Here is a 27,371-nt window from a genome sequence, read left to right as displayed (position 1 = left end):
CATACTGGGAACTCCCTGTTTGTTTTTAATCATGAGATCTACTCTGGCATAGTGAAAACACTAAAACTCACGGTGCTAAAGTCTTAGACTCAATTTTTGACTTCCCTCTTATCTAGGAGCCATGTGACTTTATTTAGGCAAGTCACTCCAACACTTCTGAGTCCAAGTTGTCTCGCCTGTAAAAATGGGGTAAGCTACCCTTCCTGTCTTTTGTGATCTGGTTACCACAGAAGAATCTCTAACAAAGTACTTCCGAAACTGAGAACTGGGATATAAAGAGAAGGCAATTCCATTTGCAACAACATAGATGGACCTAGATAGAGATTGTCATACTGAGTAAAGTAATTCAGATAGAGAAGGACAAATATCATGTATGTGGAATCTAAAATATGATACGGATGACCTTATTTACAAGACAGAAACAGACTCACAGATATTGAAAACGAACTTATGGTTACTGAAGGGGAAAGAGAAGGGACAAATAAGGAGTTTGGGATTAGCAGATACAACCATACACAAAATAAACAACAAGGTCCGACTGGAGAGCACTGGGAACTCTACTCAATATTCTGAAATAACCTAGATGGGAAAAGAATTTTTTTTTTTTAAACAACTGTCACTTTATTTATTTCATATCTTTTGTCCTTTTAGGGCCGCACCCTTGGCATATGGAGGTTCCCAGGCTAGGGGTCCAATCGGAGCTGCAGCCACCAGCCTACGGCCTAGGTTAGAGCCACAGCAACGTGGGATCCGAGCTGCGTCTGTAACCTACACCACAGCTCACGGCAATGCCAGATCCTTAACCCACTGAGCAAGGCCAGGGATCAAACCCGCAACCTCATGGTTCCTAGTTGGATTCCTTAACCACTGAGCCACGATGGGAACTCCGGAAAAGAATTTTTTATTTTTGTTTTCTGTCTGCACCCATGGCATATGGAAGTTCCCAGGCCAGGGATGGAATCAGAGCTGGGGCTGTGACCTATGCCACAGCTGCAGCAACGCCAGATCCTTCACCCACTGTGCTGAGCCAGGAATTGAACCAGTGCCTCCAGAGACATAAGGTGGACCATTAACTCACTGCACCACAGTGGGAACTCCAGGAAAAGAATGTAAATAAGAATAGATATATGTATATGTACAGCTGAATCACTTTGCTGTACACCTGAGCTAACACAACATCGTAAATCAATTATACGAACCTAAAATAAAAATTGATTAAAAAAATGCTGGGAGATCCCGTCGTGGCGCAGTGGTTAACGAATCTGACTAGGAACCATGAGGTTGCGGGTTCGGTCCCTGCCCTTGCTCAGTGCGTTAACGATCCGGCGTTGCCGCAAGCTGTGGTGTAGGTTGCAGACGCGGCTCGGATCCCGCGTTGCTGTGGCTCTGGCGTAGGCCGGTGGCTACAGCTCCGATTCAACCCCTAGCCTGGGAACCTCCATATGCCTCGGGAGCGGCCCAAGAAATAGCAACAACAACAACAACAACAACAACAACAACAACAACAAAGACAAAAGACAAAAAAAAATGCTGGCTGGTATATGTAGGATGCTTAAATGACAAAGTCATACTGTATAGCACAAGCAGCTATATTCAATATTCTGTGATAAACCATAACGAAAAAGAATATGAAAAAGACTATGTGTATCACTATGCGATACAGCAGAAACTAATACAACACTGTAACTCAACTTTTTTTTTTAAAGGAAGGCTTTCATGTTTTTATGGGCTTTGGTGGCAAGAAATGAGATGATCATTAGAAAATGTTTCCTTCTGACCTTCCACCCACATCCAAAAGAATCCAATGGCTTCAGCAAAGTATGCTGAGCAAGGGGTTCACTGCTTTGCTCTCCATCTTTTTCAAGTACCCACTTCAGTTTTCTAGATTCACAGATACTGAACTTGAACCCAGGTTCATGATTAAGTGCCTGCTAAGCCCACACTATGATTATGACATCACTCTATAAGGCAAAGAGATGGGAAAAGGGAAGGCTGTTACCTGAGAAGAGCTTACCCAGGACAGAAGCACAGAGGAAGGGAGAGAATGGAGCCTGTGAATAAATGGGAGGCGGTCTGGTCCCGGCTGCTGAAGGATCATTTACCGCAATGGGTTTTTGCCACCACAAATACTTCTTAAAAATCAAGGACTATAAAGAAATGGAGGGGGAATTCCCATTGTAGCTCAGCGGAAACGAACCCAACTAGTATCCATGAGGACACGGGTTCGATCCGTGGCCGGGCCCAGTGTGTTAAGGATCTGGTGTTGCCATGAGCTGTGGTGTAGGTCAGACATGGCTCTGATCCTGCATGTCTGTGGCTGTGGCGTAGGCTGGCAGCTGCAGCTCCAATTTGACCCCCTCCCTGGGAACCTCCACATACGGCCCTAAAAAACCAAAAAAGCAAAAAGAAAGACAGAGAAAGAAATGAAGGGCAGAACAGAATAGGGGAAAGAGCACTGGACAGAAAGGTAGGTTTGGCTTCTGCTTCCTCCAGCAAATCACCCCTTCTCTCTGGGCGGCTCTTCGTGCACTGGCACGTGGTCAACTCGGCTCTCCCGTTCTGGTTCCCTGACTCTGGCAGGGAGCAGACTGCAAGTCGGGGGAGAAATCTGCTCTTCCCCAAGCCTCACAACCCTCAAGAGCTGGGCACCGCACTTCACGTGAGCAGACTACACGTGGACACACGTCCAGCTTGTGGCGGAAAGGCTGAGAGTTACCTGGTGTGGCTGTTGGAGGACAGGCTCTCCCAGGGCTGCACGCTGCAGCCGGCCACGGCAAAGGCCCCTCCGCAGCTGCCATCCAGCTTCATGAGCAGGGCTTTGGCGGCATTCTCGGCTGTCTTCCGGCAGTCGTGAGCTCGTTTGAGCATCTGAGTGATGTTCTCATCCCCTGATTGGTCTCCTAGATCACAGAGAAGCCAATGGGTTCATCAGTAGTAGTCTAGGTAAGTGAGTCTGGATAATCAGTACCCAGTTAGTCAGGGGAGAGGTGGAGAGGAGCCAGCAGTGGGCGCCAAGGAAGAGAGCTGAGTCCTGGGCCTGGCTCTGCCACCCAGGAATGGCAGTGAGGAAGGCATGTCTCAGCTCTGGGCTCCACGGTCTTCATGGACAAAGGAAGGTCTGGGCAATGTGATCTCTGAGGTCTGTTTCCAGCTTTAACCTGCTATGATTTTCTAACCCCTCAGGCTCCTGTCTGCTCCTCGTGCCCAGGCACAAGTCTGCTAGGTGGCTCTTCTCCCCTAGTTGGCACTTCTTCTTGGGCAAGGGCAGGGAAGAAATGAGGCCAAACTGCACATCTCTGCTGCTTTTTTTCTTTCTGTCTCTTTAGGGCCGCACTTGGGGCATATAGAGGTTCCCAGGCTAGGGGTTGAGTCGGAGCTATATGTGCCAGCCTATGCCACAGCCACGCAGGATTTGAGCTGTGTCTGCAAACTACACCACAGCTCTTGGCAACACTGGATCTATAACCCACTGAGCGAGGCCAGGGATCGAACTTGTGTCCTCACGGATACTAGCCAGATGCCTTTCCACTGAGCCACGACGGGAACTCCATGCTGCTTTGCTTAGAGCTCCATGGAGGCATGAGACATAGAACTCATGGTTAAAATGAGGACTTGAGATTGGCTCTGGTGTTCTGCACTGACGCTATCCCTGCCCTTTCTCTCTGAGCTTGGTCATGGCTGCAGGTGAGCTCAGATGCCTCCAGGAGCCAGGTGACTGGGTTGGAGCAAGGCACCAGGAGTGGTGGCCACCAGCACAGAGCTAGGCAATAAATACCCTGCCTGAGAAAGTCACATTCCTGTTGTGTTTTGTTTTGTTTGTTTTTATTATTATTATTTTCTTTATAGGGCCGTAGCTGGGGCACATGGAAGTTCCCAGGCTAGGGCTCGAGTTGCAGCCGCAGCTGTCAGCCCATGCCATGGCCACAGCAATGCAGGATCTGGACTGTGTCTACAACCTACAATTACTACAGCCCATGGCAATTCCGAATCCTTAAACCACTGAAGGAGGCCAGGGATCGAACCCACAAACAACCTCATGGACACTAGCTAGGTTTGTTTCTGCTGAGCCATGGTGGGAACTCCCCTGTTGTGTTTTTACAAACCCAGCTGGCTGAATAAGTCCCTGGTCTTCCAAATATTTATAAATGAAATCTTATTCCAAAGCCTAAGATACACAAGTGGTGAGTACACAAGAGGTTGAAGTGGGCAGGGGTAGCTCAGCTTTCCCAGCTTCCAAGCCCATCCCTAAGGCCCAGAGAAACTCCTCCAGCTTCAAAGGCACTTTGGACAACCACTGGTCTAAATCTTCTAGATGAACGTCGTAATGAATGCCTATCCTGCCAACAAGAAACAAAGGAAAAAGCTACCGTAACTGACACGTACAACGAGAGCTTGCTGTGCAATCACATGGCATCTTAAGGCCAAACGACAGGTCAGCTGACATTGCGAGCATCATGGAAGACTGATATTTAATGGGGAGCTGCTACAAAGTCAGCCATCGCCCCACTTTACAGAGGGTGGGGCGGAAGGAGACTGAGATTCCCTGGACCTCCCTCTGGCCATTCCTCTGACAACTTCATGTGTTTCTTTTCCTTCCACAAAGAAGATATTTCACAGCTGTCTCACCAACTGACTCCTCTCTGAATTCTGAAGAGGCGTATTACTGATGGCCTCGTTTTATAAATAGAGCCATGAGCTACCCAAGATCACGTTAATACAAGGCATTTTAGTATTGATTTTAAATATTTAAATTGCAGATTTATTTAAGTCCTTTCAGCTTCTACCAAGTAACTGTGCTGAGTAGGTACAAGCCTCTTTCCTAATAAGTACCTTTCGAGGATGGAACCATTTAAGACATTCCTCTGATACAAACTGGAAATACGATGATTGATTTTTTCCTTGAATTGATGGTTTTCCTTAATACCTATATCAAAAAAAAAAAAAATCTGACAGCAGGCCAAGATCATTTTAGGATCTGTTTAATAGGAGGAATAAAGTTTTATGGTTTGGTTCAAAGACCCTGAAAAATGAGGTTCCTAATGGAAATGCTGGCAGAGTTTCTGCTTCTGGGCTGGGATGATAATACTATTAGGAAAAAAAAAACCCCAGAAGCCCCAAAGCGGGGAGCAGAGGATGGTCACCCATACAAATGGAAAGCTGCTTCCTCGCGGGATGACTTGGCTATGAAGCAGGAAATTAATACCCCAGGACGCTTCCTTTCCTTCAGATGTGCTTTAGATTCCTGCCCAAGTCAAAACTGACGGAGGAAAAAAGAGATGCGTACTGAGTGCAAAAGCCAGCGCCCAGGCAGGGAGGGAGGAGCCGGTAAGGAGGACGGCGGGATGTACTGGGGAGGTTCCCTGATGGTGAATTTCTTTGCAAGCTGTGTCCTGGAAGCACTAGCCCTAGTGGGGGCTCAGCGTGCGCAGAGAAAAGCCAATCCATGACGGCTCCCGGCCTGCCCAAGGTGCCCACCCTGCCGGACTCCGGAGTGGAGTGGTCTGGTCGCTTTAGTTTTTGGTTGACCTGCCAACAGCTTCTGCGGAGAAGCTGCCGTTCCCAAGAACAGGCTGAGGGAGTGTACCAGCCTCAGCACCGGAGGTGGCAACCTTTGTCCCTTGCTCTCTCTTTCCTACCAGGCCCTACTTCTTTCTTTGTGTATTTGTGTGTGTATGTGCCTTTTTAGGGCCGCACCCACGGCACAGGCATGTGGAGGTTTCCAGGCTAGGGGATTGAATCGGAGCTACAGCTGGCGGCCATAACCACAGCCACAGCCACACGGGATCCAAGCCGAGATCGCTCATGGCAATGCTGGATCCTTAACCCACTGGGCGAGGCCAGGGATCGAACCTGTGTCCTCATGGATGCCAGTCAGATGCGTTTTTGCTGAGCCATGACAGGAACTCCCCAGGCCCTCTTTCTACTGCCGTCCTCCTCAAATTCTCTCAAGGCCCAGAGCCAGTCACGGGGGAACTTTTAGCAAATGGTAACCAGGATGCCGTGTTTGGGTCCTTTTCAGTTCATACCCCTTCCAGTTACTCAGCACGGAGGGACGGAAGTGGGGGCAGTGCTGATGTGGAGGGACAAATCATGCCAACGGGATGCATGACCCGATCTGGGGGAAGGGGCAGGGAGGTGGTGTGGCCGCAGACACCCCGCTGGGCCACAGGGCTGCTCGTGTGGTTAGCGCTGGCTGAGGCTGACAGGAGCAAGGTGGCAAACCTGCCTTTGCATTGCCACGACACCTGAAGACCAGGCAGGGGAAATGCATGCTCCCAACTACCCAAAGGCACAAACCTGGAGAAGAAGCACATCCAGTGCAAGTAGGCAGATAAGGCGAAGGCCTTGCAGGCAGCAAGGGGACCCACAACAGCCAGAGTCACAGAGAGGCTGTGGGAAAGCCAGTCCCTTTCACCACGAACCTGGGCCCCCGCTCCATCTGGTTCTACTGTCAGTGCAGCAGAGTGTGTTGCCGGAGAGGGCTGGTTTGTTTTAACTTGTCTATAATGCTGTTTCCACTCCAGTTCTTGCTGCTCTCAACATAAACAATTTACTCACTCGGTCACGAGGAAAAAAATGAAAAAACATACTTGACAAGCACATTTCATGCTGTCAGGGGGCATTCCAGCGCCAACAGCCGAGGTGGGGGCAGGGGAGCCAAAGAGGCATGGGGACAAGGAGGAAGAGGATGGAGGCACCCTGGCCACACTTACCAGGAGACGACCCCACACCGGCTGCCCGGAACTGCCCCAGGATGAGGCTCTGCTCACTCTCCGCCAGCGCCAGGAGGAGTTCGTAGGCTTCGATGCACTGCTCACTGAAACAGAAGCACACAGCAGCCTCAACCCGGGCAGAGGATGGTACACCATCCATGTCAGCAGGGAAATAAAATACTCCCACCGCCAGGGGCTTGCTCTGCTATGTGGTCCCCTCCCCTGCCTGTTTTTTGTTTTTGTTTTTCCTTTTGTGGGCTTCACCTGGGGCCTATGAAGTTTCCCAGGCTAGGGGTCCAATTGGAGCTGTAGCTGCCCACCTACGCCACGGCCACAGCAACTCGAGATCCAAGCTGCATCTGCAACCTACACCATAGGTCATGGCAATGCTGGATCCTTAACCCACTGAGCAAGGCCAGGGATCAAACCAGAGTTCTCATGGATACTAGTCAGGTTCATTAACCACTGAGCCATCACAGGAACTCAGGTTTTTTTTTTTAAACTTTAAACTGATATCTAGAAAAATACTAGAGAAGAAATAATGAGGAGTTTTTCTGTGGTGCAGTGGATTACGGATCCAGTGTTGTCAGTGCAGCAGCTTGGGTCTCTGCCGTGGTGTGGGTACGATCCTTGGCCCAGAACTCCCACACGGAGCAGATGCGGCCAAAAAAAAAAAAAAAAGATAGGAATAAAGATGAGAGAACTTAAGTCTGTTGCCTCCTTGACAATCAGGTAAAAGAGGAAAGTGACATGCCCTTGGTAGCCAGCCTCCAAGATGCTCCCGCCCACCTTGATCTCTACACACAGGTACCCACAGCCTTGCAAAATCCCTTTCCATACTGTTCCAGGGCTGGTTGATGTGACTGACACAATAGGGCAGAAGTGATGGGATGTTAACCCAAGATTAGGTTATTAAAAACCATAGTGGTTGCCATCTTGGCCTCTCTCTCCTCTTCGCTTTTCCTCATGGACCATCATCCTCAGAGGAGGTCAGCTACCAAGTCTTGAAGACTCTTGAGTGGCCCCATGGAGAGGTCCATGTGGTTAGGAACCAAGGCGCCCAGCCAACAGCCCATGAAGGACTGAGGTCTCGAGAGCATCCTCAAAGCAGATGTGCCAGCCCCAGTTAAGGTTTTAGCGGATGCAGCTCTGGCTGAGAGCTTGACCAGATCCTCCTAAGAGACCTTGAGCCAGAACCACCTCGACGAATCACTCCGAGATTCCCAGAAACTATGAAACTGTACATGGATACACAGTAAGAGGCAATTCACATAGCACCCTAGAAAGGGGACGATTTTGACCTAGCCCTGCCTATTCAATAAGTACAGGTGGATATCTAAATAAAAAAGAATTTAAGTTAAATAAAATGAAAACTTCAGTTCTTCTGTTGCCATAACCATATTTCATGTTTAATAGCCGTGTGTGGCCAGCAGTTACCATACTGGACAGCGCAGACAGAGACCAGTTCCATCATCACAGGAAGTCCTTTTAGATGTTTGTAAAACTGTCTCATGAAACATTCACAAAATCTCTGACAAGAGTTTGACTTCAGATTTCTAAGAGGAAGAAAATTAGTCTCTCTTTGGGGATACCAGGTAGAAGATCAACGGGTGACCTCTTGAAAGCCATTGCTGCCGTGACCACAAATGGACCCATGTCGGGTACCCAACTCATCTTGGACACATGACTGTAGGAGTAAAATTTCCCCCAAGCAAAGAACTGATTAGCATCTCCAAGGTGAGCAGTAAATGCTTTACACAACATTTAGTCAATAGACTATTTCTGATGGTCTGCACTTCCAAATTCCTTTACTGAGAGATAAGGAAAGGGCTCAATGACTGGCTCTGGGTGCTGGCAGCTCCTCCTTTCAAGGGCAGTCTGTCTTTCTGGCTAGAGACGCTGGGACACTGCTTCATCTCTCCAGCTGAAAGACAGACCATGGGTGTAGAACAGCCTGTCTCAAGAGCTGTCACTGACAATGAACTGTATGTTTCCGTGTGTCTGTAAACTAGCAGGACTGCTCTCTAGCTTTGGTCTCTTATATTTTGGCTTGATATTGTTTTCTGAAGAAGCAATACTTCTTAAAACAATATTGAGTTTTTTAGAGGATGCCAAGAGTAAGATCTAGTCACTACTCTGGGACTTGGGTAAATATGCCTAAGTGGTGATACTAATAAAATAAATCTATGAAAACAATGCTAGAGCATTGTTTTGTAGCTATTAAACAAGCAGTACTTTAAAAATAGATACATTCCAAAGCTGATGAGGCTGAAAAACGAATGAATCATACTCATGTAAACCAGTTTGTTTTTATGGGAAAAAAACGGGCAGCATGCCTGAAGATCCATGAAAGTATTTATATCCTTTGACCTATAATTCCTGCTTCGGGGATTTCATCTCGAGGAAAATACAAGAAAGAAGGCTTTTGTATTGAATTATTCACCATTGAATTATTTTCAATATCAAGAGTCTGCAAAAGTCAAAATGTCTTTTAGAGAAATGAGTAATAAAATAAGACCATATAAACGTGATGTAGGAGATACAGCCAGTCAAAATAAATGGAGACTTCCAGGGAACATTACATAATTAGAACAAATTGAAGGAAGGGAATGCACTAGATTAATAGCAATGGAAAATATATACGCATACAAATAAAATCTGGAAAGAACAGGACGTGAACCTGGAACACAAGCATTGCTATTTTGAGTGAACTTACTCATATGAAATCCTATTTAAGTTGACTATGCTAATGGAAACATACCTGATTACTAAATATCCTACTCATTACCCTTATTTTCTTCATTGCTCTCAGGGTGCTAATTGATTTCCAGTATGTAGTGCACTAGCATTTGCTAGTCCAGCCCCCAGTAATGTTTTCTAAAAGCCTGTTTTCTACTTTTTGGCAGAAGCTTGCTATGGATGCATTTCTCAATTAAATGGGCTCCCCCCACAACCCGCCCTCCCTTCCGCACCTGTACTGCAGGGCCAGCCTCAGTGCGGTGGCGTTGGATTCATATTTTCCCACCAGCATGCTCATCCGCTCAGCATTGCTTTTGCACTCTTCCAGGGTTATAGTCAGAAGGTCATTCTGGGATTTGAGGTGTTCGATACGGCTACAAGGGAAGGAAAATCACTTTCACAAATGGACACTAGGATTCCAGTTCATCTGCCAAGATTTTTGTCATCTGCTCTAGATTCCGGCCAGAAATGCATGTTCAGATGGAAGCTTGTCAGATGTTGCAGCAAATGTTAACTGAGGAGAAGCAATAAAGGAGGAGACTCTAAGCTGAAGCATCACTAAATTCTGCGTGAAATTAGAAATACAAAATAACCCCTTTGGTTATTTCCCAACCAGCCACTGACAAGTCATTTGCCAGGTATGAGCTAGGCTCTTGGAGATACACCAAGGAAAGGAGCCAGTTGTGGGGCCTCAGGCCCTCATGAGAGTTATTCTGACTAGTATGTTCCACAGGGACAAGGACAAGAAGCAACACAGTAGTATCTACTGTTTGCTAAGCCCTTGTTCAACAATTCTTCCAATAGCCCTTTAAATTTAGTCTTTATTCCCATTTCTCAGAGAAAGGTTAATTCCTGGGATATGAATGAGGCGGTTTTTTTTGGGGGGGGGGGGCTGCTCCTGCAGTATACAAAAGTTCTGGGGCCAGGGACCAACCCTGCCACAGCAATGATGATGCCAGATCCTTAACCTGCTGAGCCACCAGGGAACTCTCTGAACCAGGCAGTTTGACTCCAGATCCTATACCCAACCGACTCACCACAGAGCAGAAGCAAACGATGAATCAGTGCGTGCACAAGACACTGCACCTGTGTGGGAACTGTGAACTGCGGTCAAAGCTCCTTCTAGCTCAGACAGTCCCCTAACTGCTAACTACTGCGAGGACAACTGGCGGGAGCTTTAAGTTTTATAGGGATCAGACGGTTTGGTCATTGCAGTGGCTCAGGTCACTGCTGTGGCATGGGTTCTATCCTTGGTCTCAGAACTTCCACAGGCAGCGGGTGTGGCCTAAGAAAAAGTTTTATAGAGATCAGAACTATACATTCAGGACAAATGAGTTTATGGCGAAGTCAGAAACAAATCAGAAAGACATAAGCTGGAGTTCCTGTCGTGGCGCAGTGGTTAACGAATCCGATTAGGAACCATGAAGTTAAAGGTTCCATCCCTGGCCTTGCTCAGTGGGTTAACGATCTGGTGTTGCCGTGAGCTGTGGTGTGGGTCACAGACACGGCTCGGATTCCATGTTGCTGTGGCTGTGGCTGTGGCTGTGGTGTAGGTCGGTGGCTACAGCTCCGATTAGACCCCTAGCCTAGGAACCTCCATATGACGAGGGAGCGGCCCTAGAAAAGGCAAAAAGACAAAAAAAAAAAAAGACATAAGCCTTCAGCCTCTCTGTTTTCTGCCCTGAGATACTGATGATTTCAATGTATCTGTCTTTTCCTACTTAAAACCCTTTAACAACTTCTAGTGGCACTTAGATTAAAGAACGAACTTGGTCCATGGCCTCACATTTCACATCCCCCCCCCAAGCCCTGCCTATTCTCCCCCCTTATCTCATGCAACACCTCCTTTCACTCATTCTATTTCAGTTCCATTGGCATTTGGGCAGTTCCAACTTCATGCCAATCATTTCCTAGCCTTGAAACAGATAAGCTGGCCCCTAAGACTCTTCCTTGTTTGTCATATGGCAGTTTCTTCCTTCCCTGAACATCTCAATTTATATGTCCCCTTTCAGAGCTGCCTTTCCTGGCTCTCTACCTAAAATCAACCCTCCCTATTCTGTCACAGTATCCAGTTGACTTGGAGCTCTCTTAGGCTCTTAGTTATTTGTTTGCTTTTTGTCTAGATCCCTTAAGAGAATATAAGCTCCGTGAAAGCAGGAATCTGGCCCACTGTGCTTTCCTTTGCATGCACACAGTCCAGCACATAGGAGGTGCTTCACACCGATTTGTTAAATGAAGCAACAAATTTAGAGCAGGCTACCTCCGCCCCCCAAAGAAAGACACCACAAGGTAAAGGTTGCAATTTTTTGGAGCATAATAGGATCTAGCTTTGAGATAGGTAGTTAATACAGACACCAAAACATACTGGTAGATGACGGATAAGAGCTTCCATGTTCTAGCAGTAGATGTGATGATACAGAAGAAAATGGACCAAGGTGGAAGGGCTGGGGTCAATGAACTAGGCTATTTAATGGCTCTGGGCTTGCGGCAAGTCACTCGACATCGAAGCCTTTTGTTTTCTCATTTGCAAAAGGGACTATTCTGCCTGCCCAAGTGCAAGATGAAGTGGTGGTCTGTGAGAGCCTTTTCTAAGCTGCTGAATTCCATGATAATGTGAGCTACCCACACCAAATAGTTCCTCCCTTTTTGGTCTCTCCTAGGTGCATGTAATTGAAGAGAAAGGAACCTCCCTCCAAATTCAGCCACAAAGCAGGCTTGTTAAATCCCAGATCCCCACTACAGAGAGGGCCCCTGAAGGCATCTGACTTCATTAAATTGCAAAGGGCGTATCTGATTCAATTTTTAAGCACGCCCCAGCCTGGGATACTGAGAGGGCTCCTTCTTTACCGCTACAAGGTAATCATCAGGACTGTCACTCTTAAGTATTTTGGATTTAATAAGGAAACCATTTAATTTCACGATTTAAAATGACCTAGATTGCCACATTTCCTGAGTTTCTCAAGTGCTATATTAAACAGCTTCAAATCAGGGAGGACTAACAGGATAATTCAATTTATTCAGGTTTGCCATCCCCGAGGGGAACAGCATTAAGCCATGGTGGATGGGGCGTGGTAGCCACATTTCTTACTGGTTAGTTCATGAGCCTTTCCAACCCTTACTCTGCGCTCCCAACGCAGAATGGTAGGTCAGGGCAGCCACACCACACTGGGATGCTATTTCCCAGTCTCTTCTGTCACTGTGGAACCAATTCTGAGTCAGAGCAGTTACTGCGGTTTGGCCCTGGTCCTTCTTTGCTTTTTTTTTTTTTTTCATGATTCTTTTTCATGCTGGAATGGCACACAAGCCAGTCTTTGTCAAGAGGCAGAAGGACAAACTCAAACTACCTCCATCATGAGATTTGAGAGGAACCCGTCAAACTGGCTATGTGATATGATTACTCTTAGTTAGACCTGCTTAGAAAATCAGACCTATGTCGAATAGGATACAGGGATGGAGGGATAGGAGCATGTGCCAAAAGCAGAAGTAAAATCAGGCAACCCTCTGTCAGAGCAGGCAGGGTTAGATCAGCATGCCCAGTCCATCCCAGGAACGCCTGGATCCAGTTGCTTTGCTGGCTCCTGGCAGCCCCAGGCAGCCCTGGGATGCTGACTCCACATTCCAGAGCTGCCCTCTGTGGTTCTTGGCAGCTCAGGCCTGCATGCCTGCTGGCTATCTTGCCATCCTGACCTACTTATCATTCTATAGGGATGGCTCTCAGAACTTGCTCCATAATTTTCTAGGGCCAGTGCACAATGAAAAGCTGGGGCCCCTGGTTCATACATGATAAAGATTTTAAAAGCGTGAGAAAAGAGTCATAAAGCAATTGCGGGGTCCTTCTAAGCACGAGGCCCTGTGCATTTGATGACAGGTCACACAATAGCCATGAAGCCGACCCTGGCTATTGTCAGCCCTCCTGTGATGAACAGGATGGCAGAAGCTTCCCACCCACCAGCGTGGCAGCATCACTCCATGTTGTAATCCTTAAGCCAAGCTGAACTGACCCTTGGGAAGGCAAAGGAGTCCCCCCCGCCAGCACCACCACCCAATTACAAAGGCTTTCTCCTTACCTGTTCAACCGTTCCGTTTCTACCTCAAATTCTCTAATTTTGCTTTCCGAGATGGCAGATCCATGGGAGTAGAGTGTCTGGAAGATCTCTTGGATGTTGGAGCAGTCCTGAAGAGAGTGGGCCAGGTGCTCTGCCACGCTGCTGGATACCTGTACAGATGAGTATTAATCCCCCCGTGCACAGTGTCACTTCAAGGACTCTGCACCCAGGGTTGCATGTACAACAAGGTAAAGTTTTTTTTTTTGGTCTTTTTTTTTTTGCTATTTCTTTGGGCCGCTCCCACGGCATATGGAGGTTCCCAGGCTAGGGGTTGAATCGGAGCTGTAGCCACTGGCCTACGCCAGAGCCACAGCAACGCGGGATCCAAGCCGCGTCTGCAACCTACACCACAGCTCACGGCAACGCCGGATCGTCAACCCACTGAGCAAGGGCAGGGACCAAACCCGCAACCTCATGGTTCCCAGTCGGATTCGTTAACCACTGCGCCACGACGGGAACTCCACAACAACAAGGTAAAGTTGATGCTCCTTGAGGATCAGGCACCGGGAGAGAGCCACCCGATCTTTGTGAGTTCTCTTACAAAAAATTAACTGCTATGAAAGCAGTACACAAAAACAGGACAAAATACAGCTGCAACCTATAGGCACATGCTGCTGGGAAGCAAGCACGGGGGACTTGGCCTCTTTAGAGTCCCAAAATTTTGAATATTAGACAGAGTCTGGACTCCCTCCCCCTTCCCAATCCCCCTGCCAGCCCTGGCCGTCTCTGGACGCTGTAGCCATAATTTGGCTCTGGCACTAAATCCAGGTGCACACACTTTTTGTCCAGTGCATATTCTAACTTAGGGCTTTAAATGTTTTGTTCAGAGTTCCTGTTGTGGAGCAGTGGAAAGAAATTCAACTAGGAACCATGACGTTGTGGGTTCGATCCCTGGCATCGCTCAGTGGGTTAAGGATCCAGCGTTGCTGTGAGTTATGGTGTAGGCTGCAGATGCAGCTCAGATCCCGAGTTGCTGTGGCTGTGGTGTGGGCCGGCAGCTGCAGCTCCAATTAGACCCCTAGCTTGGGAACTTCCATATGCCACAAGCGCAGCCCTAAAGAGACACCGCCCCCCCCCCAAAAAAAAGTGCTGTTCAGATTTTACCCACCCCTGTGGATCAAGCAGCTGGATATCCCAGCTTCACCCCAAATCCTCAAAGACATCCCCAGGAAAGTGAACCCACTCCCTTTTCACCGTGTTACAGCTCACAGCCCCAGGGGGTCCGAGGCTCTACAAATGAAAACTCTAGAACTGAGCTGGAAGGTTCTGGTCTGTCACTGCACTGGCCACGCTTCAAAGGCATCGACGGTCCTCACTGGACAGCACATTACCTTTCAAGTTCTTTTAGAGCTTCCTGACTCACTTGGTCTCTGGGGAAGCAGGGTGATATAAAGCAGACATCTCAAGAGTTTCATCCACATGGCCTTTAGAAACTAGACCTAAATCATTTCTTTCCGAATGGTTTTAATAGAGGGGAAAAAAATCTCCCTTAAAGCTAAAGAAGTAATTCACCACATGCAAACCACTGTACATTTTAGTCTGATCCTCTGGAAGGAGATCAGGGTTGATTTATTTATTTACTTTTTTGTCTTTTGTCCTTTTAGGGCTGCACCTGTGGCATATGGAGGTTCCCAGGCTAGGGGTCTAATCGGAGCTGTAGCCACCGTCCTACGCCAGAGCCACAGCAACCCCAGATGCGAGCCGCATCTGTGACCTATACCACACAGCTCACGGCAACGCTGCCAGATCCTTAACCCACTGAGCGAGGTCAGGGATTGAACCCGCAACCTCATGGTTCCTAGTCAGATTCGGTTCTGTTGTGCCACAACAGGAACTCCAGGTCTGATTTATTATTATAATTAACTAGTTTACTGGAGATGAACCCTGGACATTCTTCTTTCAGGAATGAGCAGCTCTCCTGGCTACTTTCCTGCCTTGAGCACACTCACCCCTATGCTGCTGATTTCAGAGCCCAGGACAGGCCGTTCCGACGACGAAGATTCGGACCTGGTCTTTGACAGCTTCACCCTCTCGGCAATCTTAACAAACAAAACAGAGACTTATCAATAAAAATCCTCAATATGTCACTCCCCATATAAACTGTTGAGATTGTATTTACACAAAGCTATTCTTTAACTGTGGCATCTAAATGGATTAATTAATTCTGCAAAACAACTCACTTGTCTCATTTTTCTACCATCTGCTTAACCCAGGGTTTTTCTATCTCAGCCCTGGTGACATTTCAGATGGGACATTGTTACAGGGGGCTGTTCCATGCACTGTAGGATGTTTGGCTTCTGGCTGTAAGATGCCACTGGCACCCAAAAAGCATCATCAAAACAGGTGTCCAATATACTGCCAAGTATTCCTTGGGGGACGAAAGTCACTTATGGTTGAGAATCACATTTTGACTTCATAGTTGAGATGGTTGAGAACCAACCTTCTCATAGGGGCTGCTAGGGCTACTGGGAAGAGAGCACGGATCATTGGCGCAGTCTCTCGGGGGCAGACTTAACATAGAATCAGGGGGGCTACGGCCGAGATCGGACGGGCTACATTGCACAGCTGCCATGGCCCGCCCAGCATAATCTATTTTTCTGCCGGCAGAGCTGTCAGCCCTGTGAGCGGGGAGATCATGGCTTCATTACTCAGGGTCCCCTCCTCAGCTGAACCTTGATCCTCGAGAGCAGCTCTCCATCCACCCCTTAGTATTGTAGAACCTGACAAAACATCTCACTTCTCCACAACGACCTGTCAGCTGTGACATGCTCCAGCCGGCTGATGAATGAGAGCTGGCGTCCAGATTGCAGCCGAGAGAAACTTAAAACTATTAGGGGGTTATCTCTCCCTGCAGCTCCAGCACAGCAGGCCTGTGAGGGCCCCCAGGAAGCCCCTGGGGGCCTGGCTGAGTTAACTGCACACGGCCCAGTGGCCGTGCTGCACGGAGCCTGATGCTTCCAGATAACAGAAGGTGCTCCCACCACCCCGGGAGCTCACCTTGGCGATGGGAATGTCATTGCTGCTGCTGCTCGTGCTCAGCTCTCCGGTGCTCGGGTTAACGGGGCGGTTGGCCGAAGTGAGGCGGCCAGGGCTGGAGGGGCCTGTGGCCTGCACGCTCTGTAGTCGAGTTTGAAGCTCTCGAACCTGAAATAACAATACCTTCAGACCAAAGAGCAAAAGAGCCAGGGGGGGCAGAGGGCAGAGCTTTCATAAGAAATCAGCTTCCTGAAGTTCCCGTCGTGGCCCAGTGGTTAATGAATCCGATGAGGAACCATGAGGTTGCAGGTTTTATCCCTGGCCTCGCTCAGTGGGTTAAGGATCTGGCATTGCCATGAACTCTGGTGTAGGTCGAAGGTGCGGCTCAGATCTGGCATTGCTGTGGCTGTGACGTAGGCCTGCGGCTACAGCTCCAATTAAACCCCTAGCCTGGGAACCTCCATGTGCCGCAGGTGCGGCCCTAGAAAAGGCAAAAAGAAAAAGAAAAAAGAAATCAGCTTCCTGAAAAAAGCTAAGTTGGTTGAGTCCACATAAGAGGCACCACTGTTCTTAACTCGACCCGCAGAGGCTGGCCAGTATCTGTCCTTCGTAAGTAGGAGGAGAATATGTTTCTAAGGCACTGGAAGCTTCCAGCAGAAGTAGAACGACCATCTTAAAGGGAAGTTATTCTTCAGCCTCACGTCTCTGATGCTGTCCTGGGGATAAGAGGCAGAACCTAGGATGAGATCTGCACTGTCGTGGAGCTCAGGGCAGAGGCAGTTTCAATACCAGCTCACGTTCTTGCTACAAGAATCTAGAAGGCGCAGGAAGCAGAGAAGGGGAAGAAGTCATCGGGGGACTGTCTTTGAGGAGGGTCTCACAGGCGAACAAGGTTGCAAAGGAGAGGATTAAGGGGCTGGCTTTGGTGGTGGTTGTGGTGGTGGGGGAAACAGCTTTGAAGACACGCTTTGTCTGAAGAACTGCAAGTTATTCAGTACGAATCGTGGAGGAGAGAGACCTGTCCTGGGAAGGAGGCGAGGCTAAGGTAATGAGACAGAGATGGTACCCACAGAATCTCCCGCGAGGGACTTTAAGACAGGATTAGCCTGGGGACCGTGGGAAGGAATATCTAAATAGCCCTTCGGTATAAACACACACAGGGCCTTCTCAATGACACTAAGGACACACATTTACCTGCACAGAATTTCAGTGTCCAAATCCTGCTTCTCTATGATTACAGCTCACTGACTTCCAAAGAGAGAAGTGTTCCAACCAAGTGAAGATGATTGTTAAAAGCTGATCTTTCTGGAATTCCCATCCTGGCTCAGCGGTAATGAACCCAACTAGATGCATGAGGACACAGGTTCGATCCCTGGCCTCGATCAGTGGCTTAAAGCCAGTATTGCCATGAGATGTGGCGTAGGTCGCAGACGCGCCTTGGATCCAGCATTGCTGTGGCTGTGGTATAGGCCGGCAGCTGCAGCTCCAATTTGACCACTAGCCTGAGAACTCCCATGTGCCATGGGCATGGCCCTAAAAACCAAAAAAAAAAAAAAAAAAAAAAAAAAAAAGCTGATCTTTCTGAGGACCCTGATCCCAGTTTCATCATTGTGTACCACGTCTATCTTAAAGGGAGCAATGACCACAGACAGCATCTTAAAAACAGACACCAGGCCACACTGAGAAGAATTAGCACTGGGACATCTCAGGCAGGGTTTTCCAAACTCTTAGGTGCATCAAAATGTCCCAGGGGGCTTGTTAAAACACAGAGCAGAGACCCCACCCCCAGGGCTTCAGGTGGAATCTGCATATCATTTTGGTTGTTTTTTTTTGGTGTTGTTGTTATTGCTATTTCTTGGGCCGCTCCCGCGGCATATGGAGATTCCCAGGCTAGGGGTTGAATCGGAGGTGTAGCCACTGGCCTATGCCAGAGCCACAGCAACTCGGGATCCGAGCCGCGTCTGCAACCTACACCACAGCTCACGGCAACACCAGATCGTTAACCCACTGAGCAAGGGCAGGGACCGAACCCGCAACCTCATGGTTCCTAGTCGGATTCGTTAACCACTGCACCACGACGGGAACTCCTTTTTTTTTTTTGTGGTTGTTTTTTTTTTGTTTGTTTTAAGGCTGCACCAGTGGCATATGGAGGTTCCCATGCTAGGGGTCAAATAGGAGCTGTAGCTGCTGGCCTACACCACAGCTCACTGCAACACCACATTCTTAACCCACTAAGCAAGGCCAGGGACCAACCCCGCAACCTCACGGTTCCTAGTCTCCTAGTAGGATTTGGATTCATTTCTGTTGGGCTGTGACAGGAACTCCTGAATCTGCATATCTAACAAGCTCCTGGGAGATGCTGAGGCAGGTCCTGGTCAGGGGCTCACATTTTGCACAGCACTGACCTAATGGACTGCCAAGGCCACACAGCACTTCGGTGCCAGAGACAGAGGAGCAGAGCCCCAGCCCTGACGCCAAACCCTTCTAGGCAAACCCTTCTCTAAAAGCGACTGGAAAGCTTTGCATATTAAGTATCTTGGATGTCTCCATCCTGCTAAATCGGGAAACAAAAGTAATTGAAATTTCAATAATTCATCAGCATATTAGAATCCAAAATAGGAAAATTCCCTTGGAGCAAACAGCATTCAATGGTGAAATGGCTCAAAGGTACCTAATAGCTGTCGCTCTGCCATGGCTTCCATAACTGCAGGTTAACAGAAACGCGTGCCACTCTCATAAAGCGCCAGACACGGGGCTGCCCTCAAGATAATTTAAAGACCAAAGAAAAACACATGCCTGTCTAAGTCAAGGGGTACTGCAGCTGAGAGATCACAGGGCTTGTTCTGGAATGGTCCCACAAACTGTGGCTCACTGTGCCCCATGGCACAGGGACAGGACCCACTTTTCCATCAGGCCAGCATCCTGGCACAGAGGAGATGCCCTGGCGGAGACCACGGATCTCAATTTCCGCTGCTGTCAAAGTCTGACGAGGCTGTGAGTCATCAGCAATGTTAGCACCACTCCCAAATCGAAAGGGTGTCCGAATCATTTCCCAAACAACCAGCAGTCTGGTGTTCCTAGAATCCCAAAGGGCCCACTCATCTCAATTTTATTTATTTATTTTTTTGTCTTTTTAGGGCTGCACTCGGTGACATATGGAAGTTGCCAGGCTAGGGGTCGAATTGCAGCAGCAGCAGCAGCAGCTGCCAGCCTACAGCACAGCCACAGCTACGCCAGATCCGAGCCACATCTGCGACCTACACCCCAGCTCACGGCAATGCTGGATCCTTCACCCCCTGAGCAAGGCCAGGGATCCAACTCAAATCCTCATGAATACTAGTCAGGTTCCTTACTGCTGAGCCATAATGGGAACTCCTCATCTCACTTTTAAAACCGACAAACTGTCTTGGGTATTTCATAAAGACTTCATGAAAGCTACCCATGTTATAAAAAATGTGTTTCTTCTTCTAACCACTAAAGTGAAACATATACACTGTGGAAAATTTAGAAATTTGGTGGTCCTGACACTGGAAAATGAAAACACCAAAAGTACCTACATTCTTCCTCATTATCCAGAGACAATAGCTCCTAGTCATTTTCCACGGTATGCTTGTGGCTGCACAGGTCACAAAAGTGATTTCTTCACCTAAATACCCATTTTTCAGTTGAAAAGCTCTGGACTCAGAATGTCTTTGAAAACTACAGGACAATAAACAAGTTTATTTTGGGCAACGCTTTATTATTTAATGAGAACTGTTAGGCAGTGGAAAAAAGACATCCAGCTGAAGGGAGTGGAGTGGAGTGAGCCTGTCATGAAAAGAAAGAGAGACAGCTGTTTGAGTTAAAGAGCCTTCTCTCCTCTCTTGCTCCAGGGTGGGGGGTGAGGTCTTAAGTGAAGAGAAAGCATCAATCAATTTACTGATTCAGCTTCAGCGAGGCTTGGGCGAGGGGAGAGAGAGAGCAATTACTACAGTCCTCACTTTTATTCTTTCCCAGCAGGGAAAGTTGAACTGTGTTCCTGCCAAAAGATATGTCCAAGTTCTAAACCCCCAGAACCTGTGAATGTGATCGTGTATGTATATACTTTTTGTCTTTTCTAGGGCCGCACCCGGGCCATATGGAGGTTCCCAGGCTAGGGATCTCATCGGAGCTGTAGCCACCGGCCTATGCCAGAGCCACAGCAATGACAGATCTGAGCCACATCTTGTGACCTACACCACAGCTCACGGCAATGCCAGATCCTTAACCCAATGAGTGAGGCCAGGGATCGAACCCGCAACCACATGGTTTCTAGTCATATTTGTTAACTGCTGAGCCACGATGGGACTCCTGTGACCGTATTTTTGTCTCTCTCTCTCTTTTTTTTTTCTTTTCCAGGGCTGCTTCCCGTGGCATATGGAGGTTCTCAGGCTTGGGGTCGAATCGGAGCTGTAGCCATCGGCCTACGCCACAGCCACAGCCACAGCCACAGCAATGTGGGATCTGAGTCATGTCTGCGACCTACACCACAGCTCACGGCAACACCGGATCCTTAACCCACTGAGCAAGGCCAGAGATCGAACCCACAACCTCATGGTTCCCAGTCAGATTTGTTAACCACTGGGCCACAGCGGGAACTCTGCCCGTACTTTGAATTATGGTCTTTGTAGATGCAAGAATCTCAAGATGAGCTTACCCTGGGTTTAGGGTGGGCCCTAAATCTAATGACTGATGTCCTTATAAGAAAAGAGAGAGGGAGATTTCAGACACAGACACACAGAGGCAAAGGCCTTGTACAGATGGAGGTGGAGACTGGTCAGAAACCAGAAAATACCAGAAGCTCCAAAAGGCAAAAAAGGATTGTTTTTTCTTCTTTTTAGGGTTGCCCCTGCGGCATATGAAGGTTCCCAGGCTAGGGGTCAAATAAGAGCTCCGGTGGCCGGCATAAACACAGCCACAACAACGTGAGATCTGAGCCATGTCTGTGACCTACACCACAGTTTACAGCAACGCTGGATCCCCCACCCTCTAAGCAAGGCCAGGGACTGAACCCACCTTCTCATGGATACTAGTCGGATTGTTTCCGTTGCACCACAACAGGAACTCCAAGAAAGGATTCTGGTCTAGAGCCTTTGGAGGAAGTGTAGCCCTGCCAACACCACCTTGATTTTGTAGACTGTGGATTGGTGGGAGAATACATTTTTATTGTTTTATGTCACCAAGGATATATAATTGACTAATATATCCATCTTTCACTGAAGATATTTTATTAAAATGTATTTCCTGGGAGTTCCCATTGTTGCTCAGCAGGTTAAGGACCCGGATGGTCTCTATAAAGATTCGGCTTTGATCCCTGGTGTCACCCAGTGGGTTAAGGACCTGGCATTGCAACAAGCTGTGGCGTAGGTCACAGATGTGGCTCATATCAGGTGTGGCTGTGCTGTAGCCTGGCAGCTGCAGCTCTAATTCAACCCCTAGCCTGGGAATTTCCATATGCTGCAGGTGTGGCTGTAAAAAGGGAAAAAAAAAAAAAAAAGAAAAGAAAATGTATTTCTCTCAATGAAACATGTGGTTTGGAGTCAGGACATAGCCAGGAATCCCAGCAGCCCTAGGCTAAGAACTAGCATGTGTAGGAAGGGGCTTCATCACCCTATCATCTTTCCTAACTGGAGTTCTTCAACAGCAGAGCACAGAACATGCTTTCAGTGGCCACATTCTCATTTCTCTTAAAGAGATGTAGCCAGTCCCCATGGAGAGGCCCAGAAGAGAAGTCTGTCAGGAGTATACACTGGAAACCTGGCAGAGTAGGAAGGTAGGACTCTGGCAGGGGCTCAGAGTCTAACCAGACACCTCGCAACGTGGGCTCAGAAAAGGGACACCAGCAAGGAGTGTCAGTGAGTGGAAGAAGCAGCCTCTGCCTTTCCAGCGTAGGAAACTCTGGCATGCAGTCTTGAAGGGGGAGGCGCTGCCTAACAAGCAAATAAAGAGAAAAAGGCATGAGGTTCCAAAGGTTCAAGGAAGGAAGTGACAGTACGACGCCACAACTCTGCTTCTCTGGCTTAGACCTCAAGGACCATCCAAGACAGAAAAGAGCTTCAAATCATCTCACTACAGAAGAGAAAGGACTAGAGTGAGGGAGAGAGAGGAAGTGTATCAAGAGCTGTACGTGACAAATGAAGACTCCAGCACCATCAGTGAAGTAAGAGCAAAAATGGCAAATACCCCCCGGCCAGCATCATCCAGCACAACTTCCTATAACAACGGGAATGCTTTATAGCCCCACTGGCCACCACAGTAGCCCCAAGCATATGCAATATGCTTAGTGTACTCAAGGCACTTTATTTTTAATTGTACTCTATGTTAATTCATTTAAATTCAAACTTAAATACATGTATGTGGCTAGTTGCTTACTGCACTGGTCGATGCAGTTCTAGAATGATTCAAGAAAGGAACAAGACACCCCACCTTGTGGCTGGGATGTCTTAGTGGATCACGGTACTCTTTGGCAAAATGGGGAAAACACAAACGGCAGCTGATTTTTTGGAAATAAGCAAAGATGCCAATTTTGGACATGCTGAACTTGAGGAAACCATCAGGTGTGTGAAGAAGGATATTCAGTCAACATGAAAAAGAGGGTCTGAGGGAGGGAGATCAGAAGTGGATGTAGAGTTTATAGTAAGAAGGATGAGGAGTTTCCATCATGGTGCAGTGGTTAACGAATCCAACTAGGAACCATGAGGTTGCGGGTTCAATCCCTGGCCTTGCTCAGGATCGAGGCGCTGCCGTAAGCTGTGGTGTAGTTTGTAGATGCGGCTCCGATCCTGTGTTGCTGTGGCTGTGGTATAGACCGGCAGCTGTAGCTCCGATTAGACCCCTAGCCTGGGAACCTCCATATGCCGTGGGTGTGGCCCTAAAAAGACCAAAAAAAAAGAAAGAATGCTGAGTGTGCACACTAGAGAAATGCAGATGGGAAACAGGAGGGCTCCCACCTGATGGCTTCTGTTTCTCTTAGAAGTTAAGGCCCTCTGCTAGGAGAGGGGGAGGAAAGAGCAGCTGTCAGAAAGGAAGATAGGGAGCTGACCTGTAAGAAAGGAAGAAAGAGAGAGGGAGAGAGAAGGAAAGAAAAGAAAGAAAGAGTTCCCATCACAGCTCAGTGGTAAGGAACCAGACTAGTATCCATGAGGACACAGGTTCCATCCCTGTCTTCACTCAGTGGGTTAAGGATCGGGTGCTGCTGTGGCTGTAGCGTAGGCCAGCAGTTACAGCTCCCATTCAACCCAGAGCCTGGGAACCTCCACATGCCACAGGTGTGGCCATATAAAGATGGAAGGAAGGAAGGAAGGAAAGAAGGAAAGGGGGAGGGAAAGGAAGAGAAAGAAAGAGGGAAGAAGAAGAGAGGGAGGAATAGAGAAAGAGGCAGGGAAGAAGAAAAGCTTACACTGAAGCACTGAAAACTCAGCTGAACTCTTTCATTCTAAACAGCAGACTGAGTCAGTGCATTGTTTTCTCCAATTCCTGGAAGACACGTGAAAATAGCAGTAAAGAATAAAAAAGTCAAAACCATAACAGTGAAAAGAATGTGCTTCGGGAATTAGCAGAAAGAAGATTTGGGCGCATTCCTTAGCGGCAGAGTGGAAGGAAGGGTCCTGATGAAAGAAACAGAATGGGAAAAGCCCAATGCTATAAACTATACAAGGCGAGGTGGCCAATCTGCCCAGAACAAGGTTGGCAGCGTTTAGACTCAGCCTTGGCAGGCACTACGAAGGACAAGAGTCAGAAATAGGGCTGAACGTGGGAGGGGTAACTGTCTGTATAGAGAGCAAATGAAAATCTCTAGCATATGACAGCGTCAGCTCAAGGAAACAGGCAGTCTTCCTATTAAAAATGCATAGAAATGCTGCATAAAAAGGGACAATGAGAAAAATTCCCTGCCAAGGTTAAAGAAAGACAGTACAATCTCCAGGTGCCAGCGATGAAGTGAAAAGGAGGCTAGCGTTCTGAGGATGGAGGGCGTGCTACAGGCAGCCGTGGGAACAGAGAGCAGGGCACGGAATGTTCCTGCCAGGCAGGGCAGGAGACGGACAGGGGCCCCCACAGGTCAGGCTGTTTGAGCCGATCCTCCCACATCAAGCTGGGAGCCTCCCTGCCCCTCTGATTTCTGAAAAGTGGACTGAATGGGCTGCCCAGGAAGCTGGAAAGAAGCCCTTGGGCTGTGCAGAGGCGTCAAGCATCAGCAGCCAACATCTCAGACCCGTGACACATTTGGGGGTGGAGTCCACGTTCATACGGCTTCCATGTGGCCGGGGCCCCCCATCTCCTAAATTAACCCTGAAAACTGATCTGGATTTTGCCAGGCCACTCACTGCCCCAGAAACCTAACTGGTAAATCACCCAACATCATTAGGAACAGGAAGAGACTGAAGCCTCCCATGACTGGGAGCCCAGGACCATGGGGCCCTAAAAAGCAAAAACAAAAAACAACAAAAAAAGAATAAAGCAACCAGTAAACCACATCACAGTATGTTTAGGGCCCTTGAAAAGATAAAAAGAGTAATTTCCGCACAGAATAAGACATTATGAAACAAAACACTAGCAGATTTCAAAGAATAGGTGGGTGAGGAAAAAAAGCTGTGGACAACACAGTCACATGAAATAAAATCAATGTACAGGTTAAGCTCTAGACTGGATGAAATCAGAAAGAGAATTAGTGAACAAGAACACCGCACAGAGAAATTAACGCAGAACACAAACAGCATGGGGAGCTAAAGAGACACAAAATAAGCAGGTGTGGGAGTTCCCATCGTGGCTCAGTGGTTAATGAATCCGACTAGGAACCATGAGGTTGCAGGTTCAATCCCTGCCCTTACTCAGTGGGTTAAGGATCCGGCGTTGCCGTGAGCTGTGGTGTAGGTTGCAGACGCGGCTCGGATCCTGTGTTGCTGTGGCTCTGGCATAGGCTGGCAGCTACAGCTCCAATTTGACCCCTATCCTGGGAACCTCCATATGCTGTGGGATCGGCCCAAAAATGGCAAAAAGACAAAAAAAAAAAAAAAAAGCAGGTGTGGCTGAGAGATGTAAAGGATCAAAAAGGGCTCGGACACACTTTTAAAGAAGTTCCAGGAGTTCCCGTGGTGGCGCAGTGCTAACAAACCCAACCAGTATCCATGAGGACATGGGTTTGATCCCTGGCCTTGCTCAATAGGTTAAGGATCCAGAATTGCAGCAAGCTGTGGTGTAGGTTGCAGACGGGGCTTGGATCCTGAGTTGCTGTGGCTGTGGTGTAGGCCTGCAGTGGCAGCTCCGACTGGACCCCTAGCCTGGGAACTTCATTATGCGGAGAGTATGGCTCTAAACAAAGAAAGAAAAAAGAAAAGAAAAGAAAAATAAAGAAGTTCCAGAGAAGGGAACACAGGAAATGATGGGGAAACTTTCCCGACACAGTGTCCAGTGTAAATCCCGAGACTAAATTATCAGGTCAGGTGCTAAGGAGTTGTGGCAGCTCTTAGATATGACTCCACATGCTTTGAAATTCCCTCTATCAAAGGTGGAATCCAGTTCTCCTCTCCTGGTACGTGTCCTGCCTGAGAGATCGCACCTGATGGACAGGATGCAGCAAACGTGATGCTATGTAACTTCCACGGCAAGGTTAGAAAAGGCAGTACAATTTTGCCTCTGTCTCAGGATGCTAGCCCATATAAGCTGATACTGTGCTGTAAGGAAGCCTAGGTCACCTGGAGAGGATGCTGGTTAGTGTTCTGACCAACCCTCCCTGCAAAAGTCCAGACAACAGCTGGCCTCACCCACCAGGTGTATGACTAGGGAAGCCTGCAATGTGATTACAGCCCTGGCCACCACCTGACTTGCAACACATCTGAGCCCAAGAGAGAACTGTCACAGGGACCCAGTCATCCCCAGGACCATGAAGATAATAGTAAATGATTTTTGTTTTAGGTCTCCACATTTGGGGTGGTTTGTTAGGCAGTTGATGCTAACTGCAAGAAGAGGATGAAAACAATTGCATATCCAGAAAAACCACGGTGCAAAGGGAGGGGTTGGGGAGAGGACAGAGAGAGAATCTTAGCGCTATTTGGTGGGAGAGAGGGCCTCTCCTTGGGCCACAAGGGGGGGTGTTGGTCTGTCTCACTCACTACTGGATTCATCAGGTTGAACGGTGTCTGACGCAGTGTTGGTCTCAATACAATCAGTTGAACATTGAACCGTCACCTGAAAATCCAGCACCAAGCTAGACTACAGTGATAAGCTGAGTAATGGCCCCAGAGATGTCCACATCCGATTCTGGAAACCTGAGAATGTATTCTCCTTACATGGCAAAGGGGAATGTGCAGGAATGACTGGAAAAGGCGAGGAAGCAGAACGGCGAGGGGACACAGCCCCGATGACACTGTGATTTCAGTGAGTGAGACACATTTCACCTTCTGACCTCCAGAACTGGGAGACAGTAAGCCTGTTATTTCAAGCCACTGTTTGAGGTCATTTGTTACACCAACTATACCCCTCTCACGGAGAGTGTGGGCAAACGTAAAGACATTATCAAAGAATTAAAAATTAAGTACCCATAGATCTTTGCTGAAAGAACCTCCTAAGGAGACCTGGTTTTTAGGAATAAGAAAATTAAACCTGGAAAAATAATGGGATCGAGGGAATAATGATAAGCACAAAAAAAATGGCTGGGATGTAACGGCAGAAGGAAGCTTCCTATGCTGCCAGTGAGTGGGTGGATGGGGCGAACCAGCCTGGAAAGCTGCACTGCCATTTTTTTTTTTTTTTTTGGTCTTTTTAGGGCTGCACCCAAAGCATATGGAGGTTCCCAGGCTAGGGGTCGAATCAGAGCTACAGC

At 48.1% G+C, this 27,371-nt stretch overlaps 1 protein-coding gene across 2 annotated transcripts in view; it reads right to left on the bottom strand.

Moving 5' to 3' along the window:
- The window catches only part of LOC125126224 (colorectal mutant cancer protein), a 337,404-nt gene that overhangs the window by 40,711 nt on the left and 269,322 nt on the right, over positions 1-27,371 (bottom strand). For both annotated transcript variants that reach the window (XM_047778410.1, XM_047778409.1), the window contains exons 7-12: positions 16,556-16,702; positions 15,508-15,597; positions 13,520-13,668; positions 9,686-9,826; positions 6,714-6,817; positions 2,717-2,900 (exon numbers count right to left, since the gene is read on the bottom strand). In XM_047778410.1, the coding sequence (XP_047634366.1) occupies positions 2,717-2,900; positions 6,714-6,817; positions 9,686-9,826; positions 13,520-13,668; positions 15,508-15,597; positions 16,556-16,702 (815 nt within the window). The remainder of the gene's footprint in view (positions 1-2,716; positions 2,901-6,713; positions 6,818-9,685; positions 9,827-13,519; positions 13,669-15,507; positions 15,598-16,555; positions 16,703-27,371) is intronic.

Source organism: Phacochoerus africanus, chromosome 4, assembly GCF_016906955.1.
Source record: "Phacochoerus africanus isolate WHEZ1 chromosome 4, ROS_Pafr_v1, whole genome shotgun sequence".
In the NCBI taxonomy this organism is placed as follows: Eukaryota; Metazoa; Chordata; class Mammalia; order Artiodactyla; family Suidae; genus Phacochoerus; species Phacochoerus africanus.
Note: the sequence above shows the minus strand (reverse complement) of the source record. Positions and strands in the feature narration are given on the sequence as shown.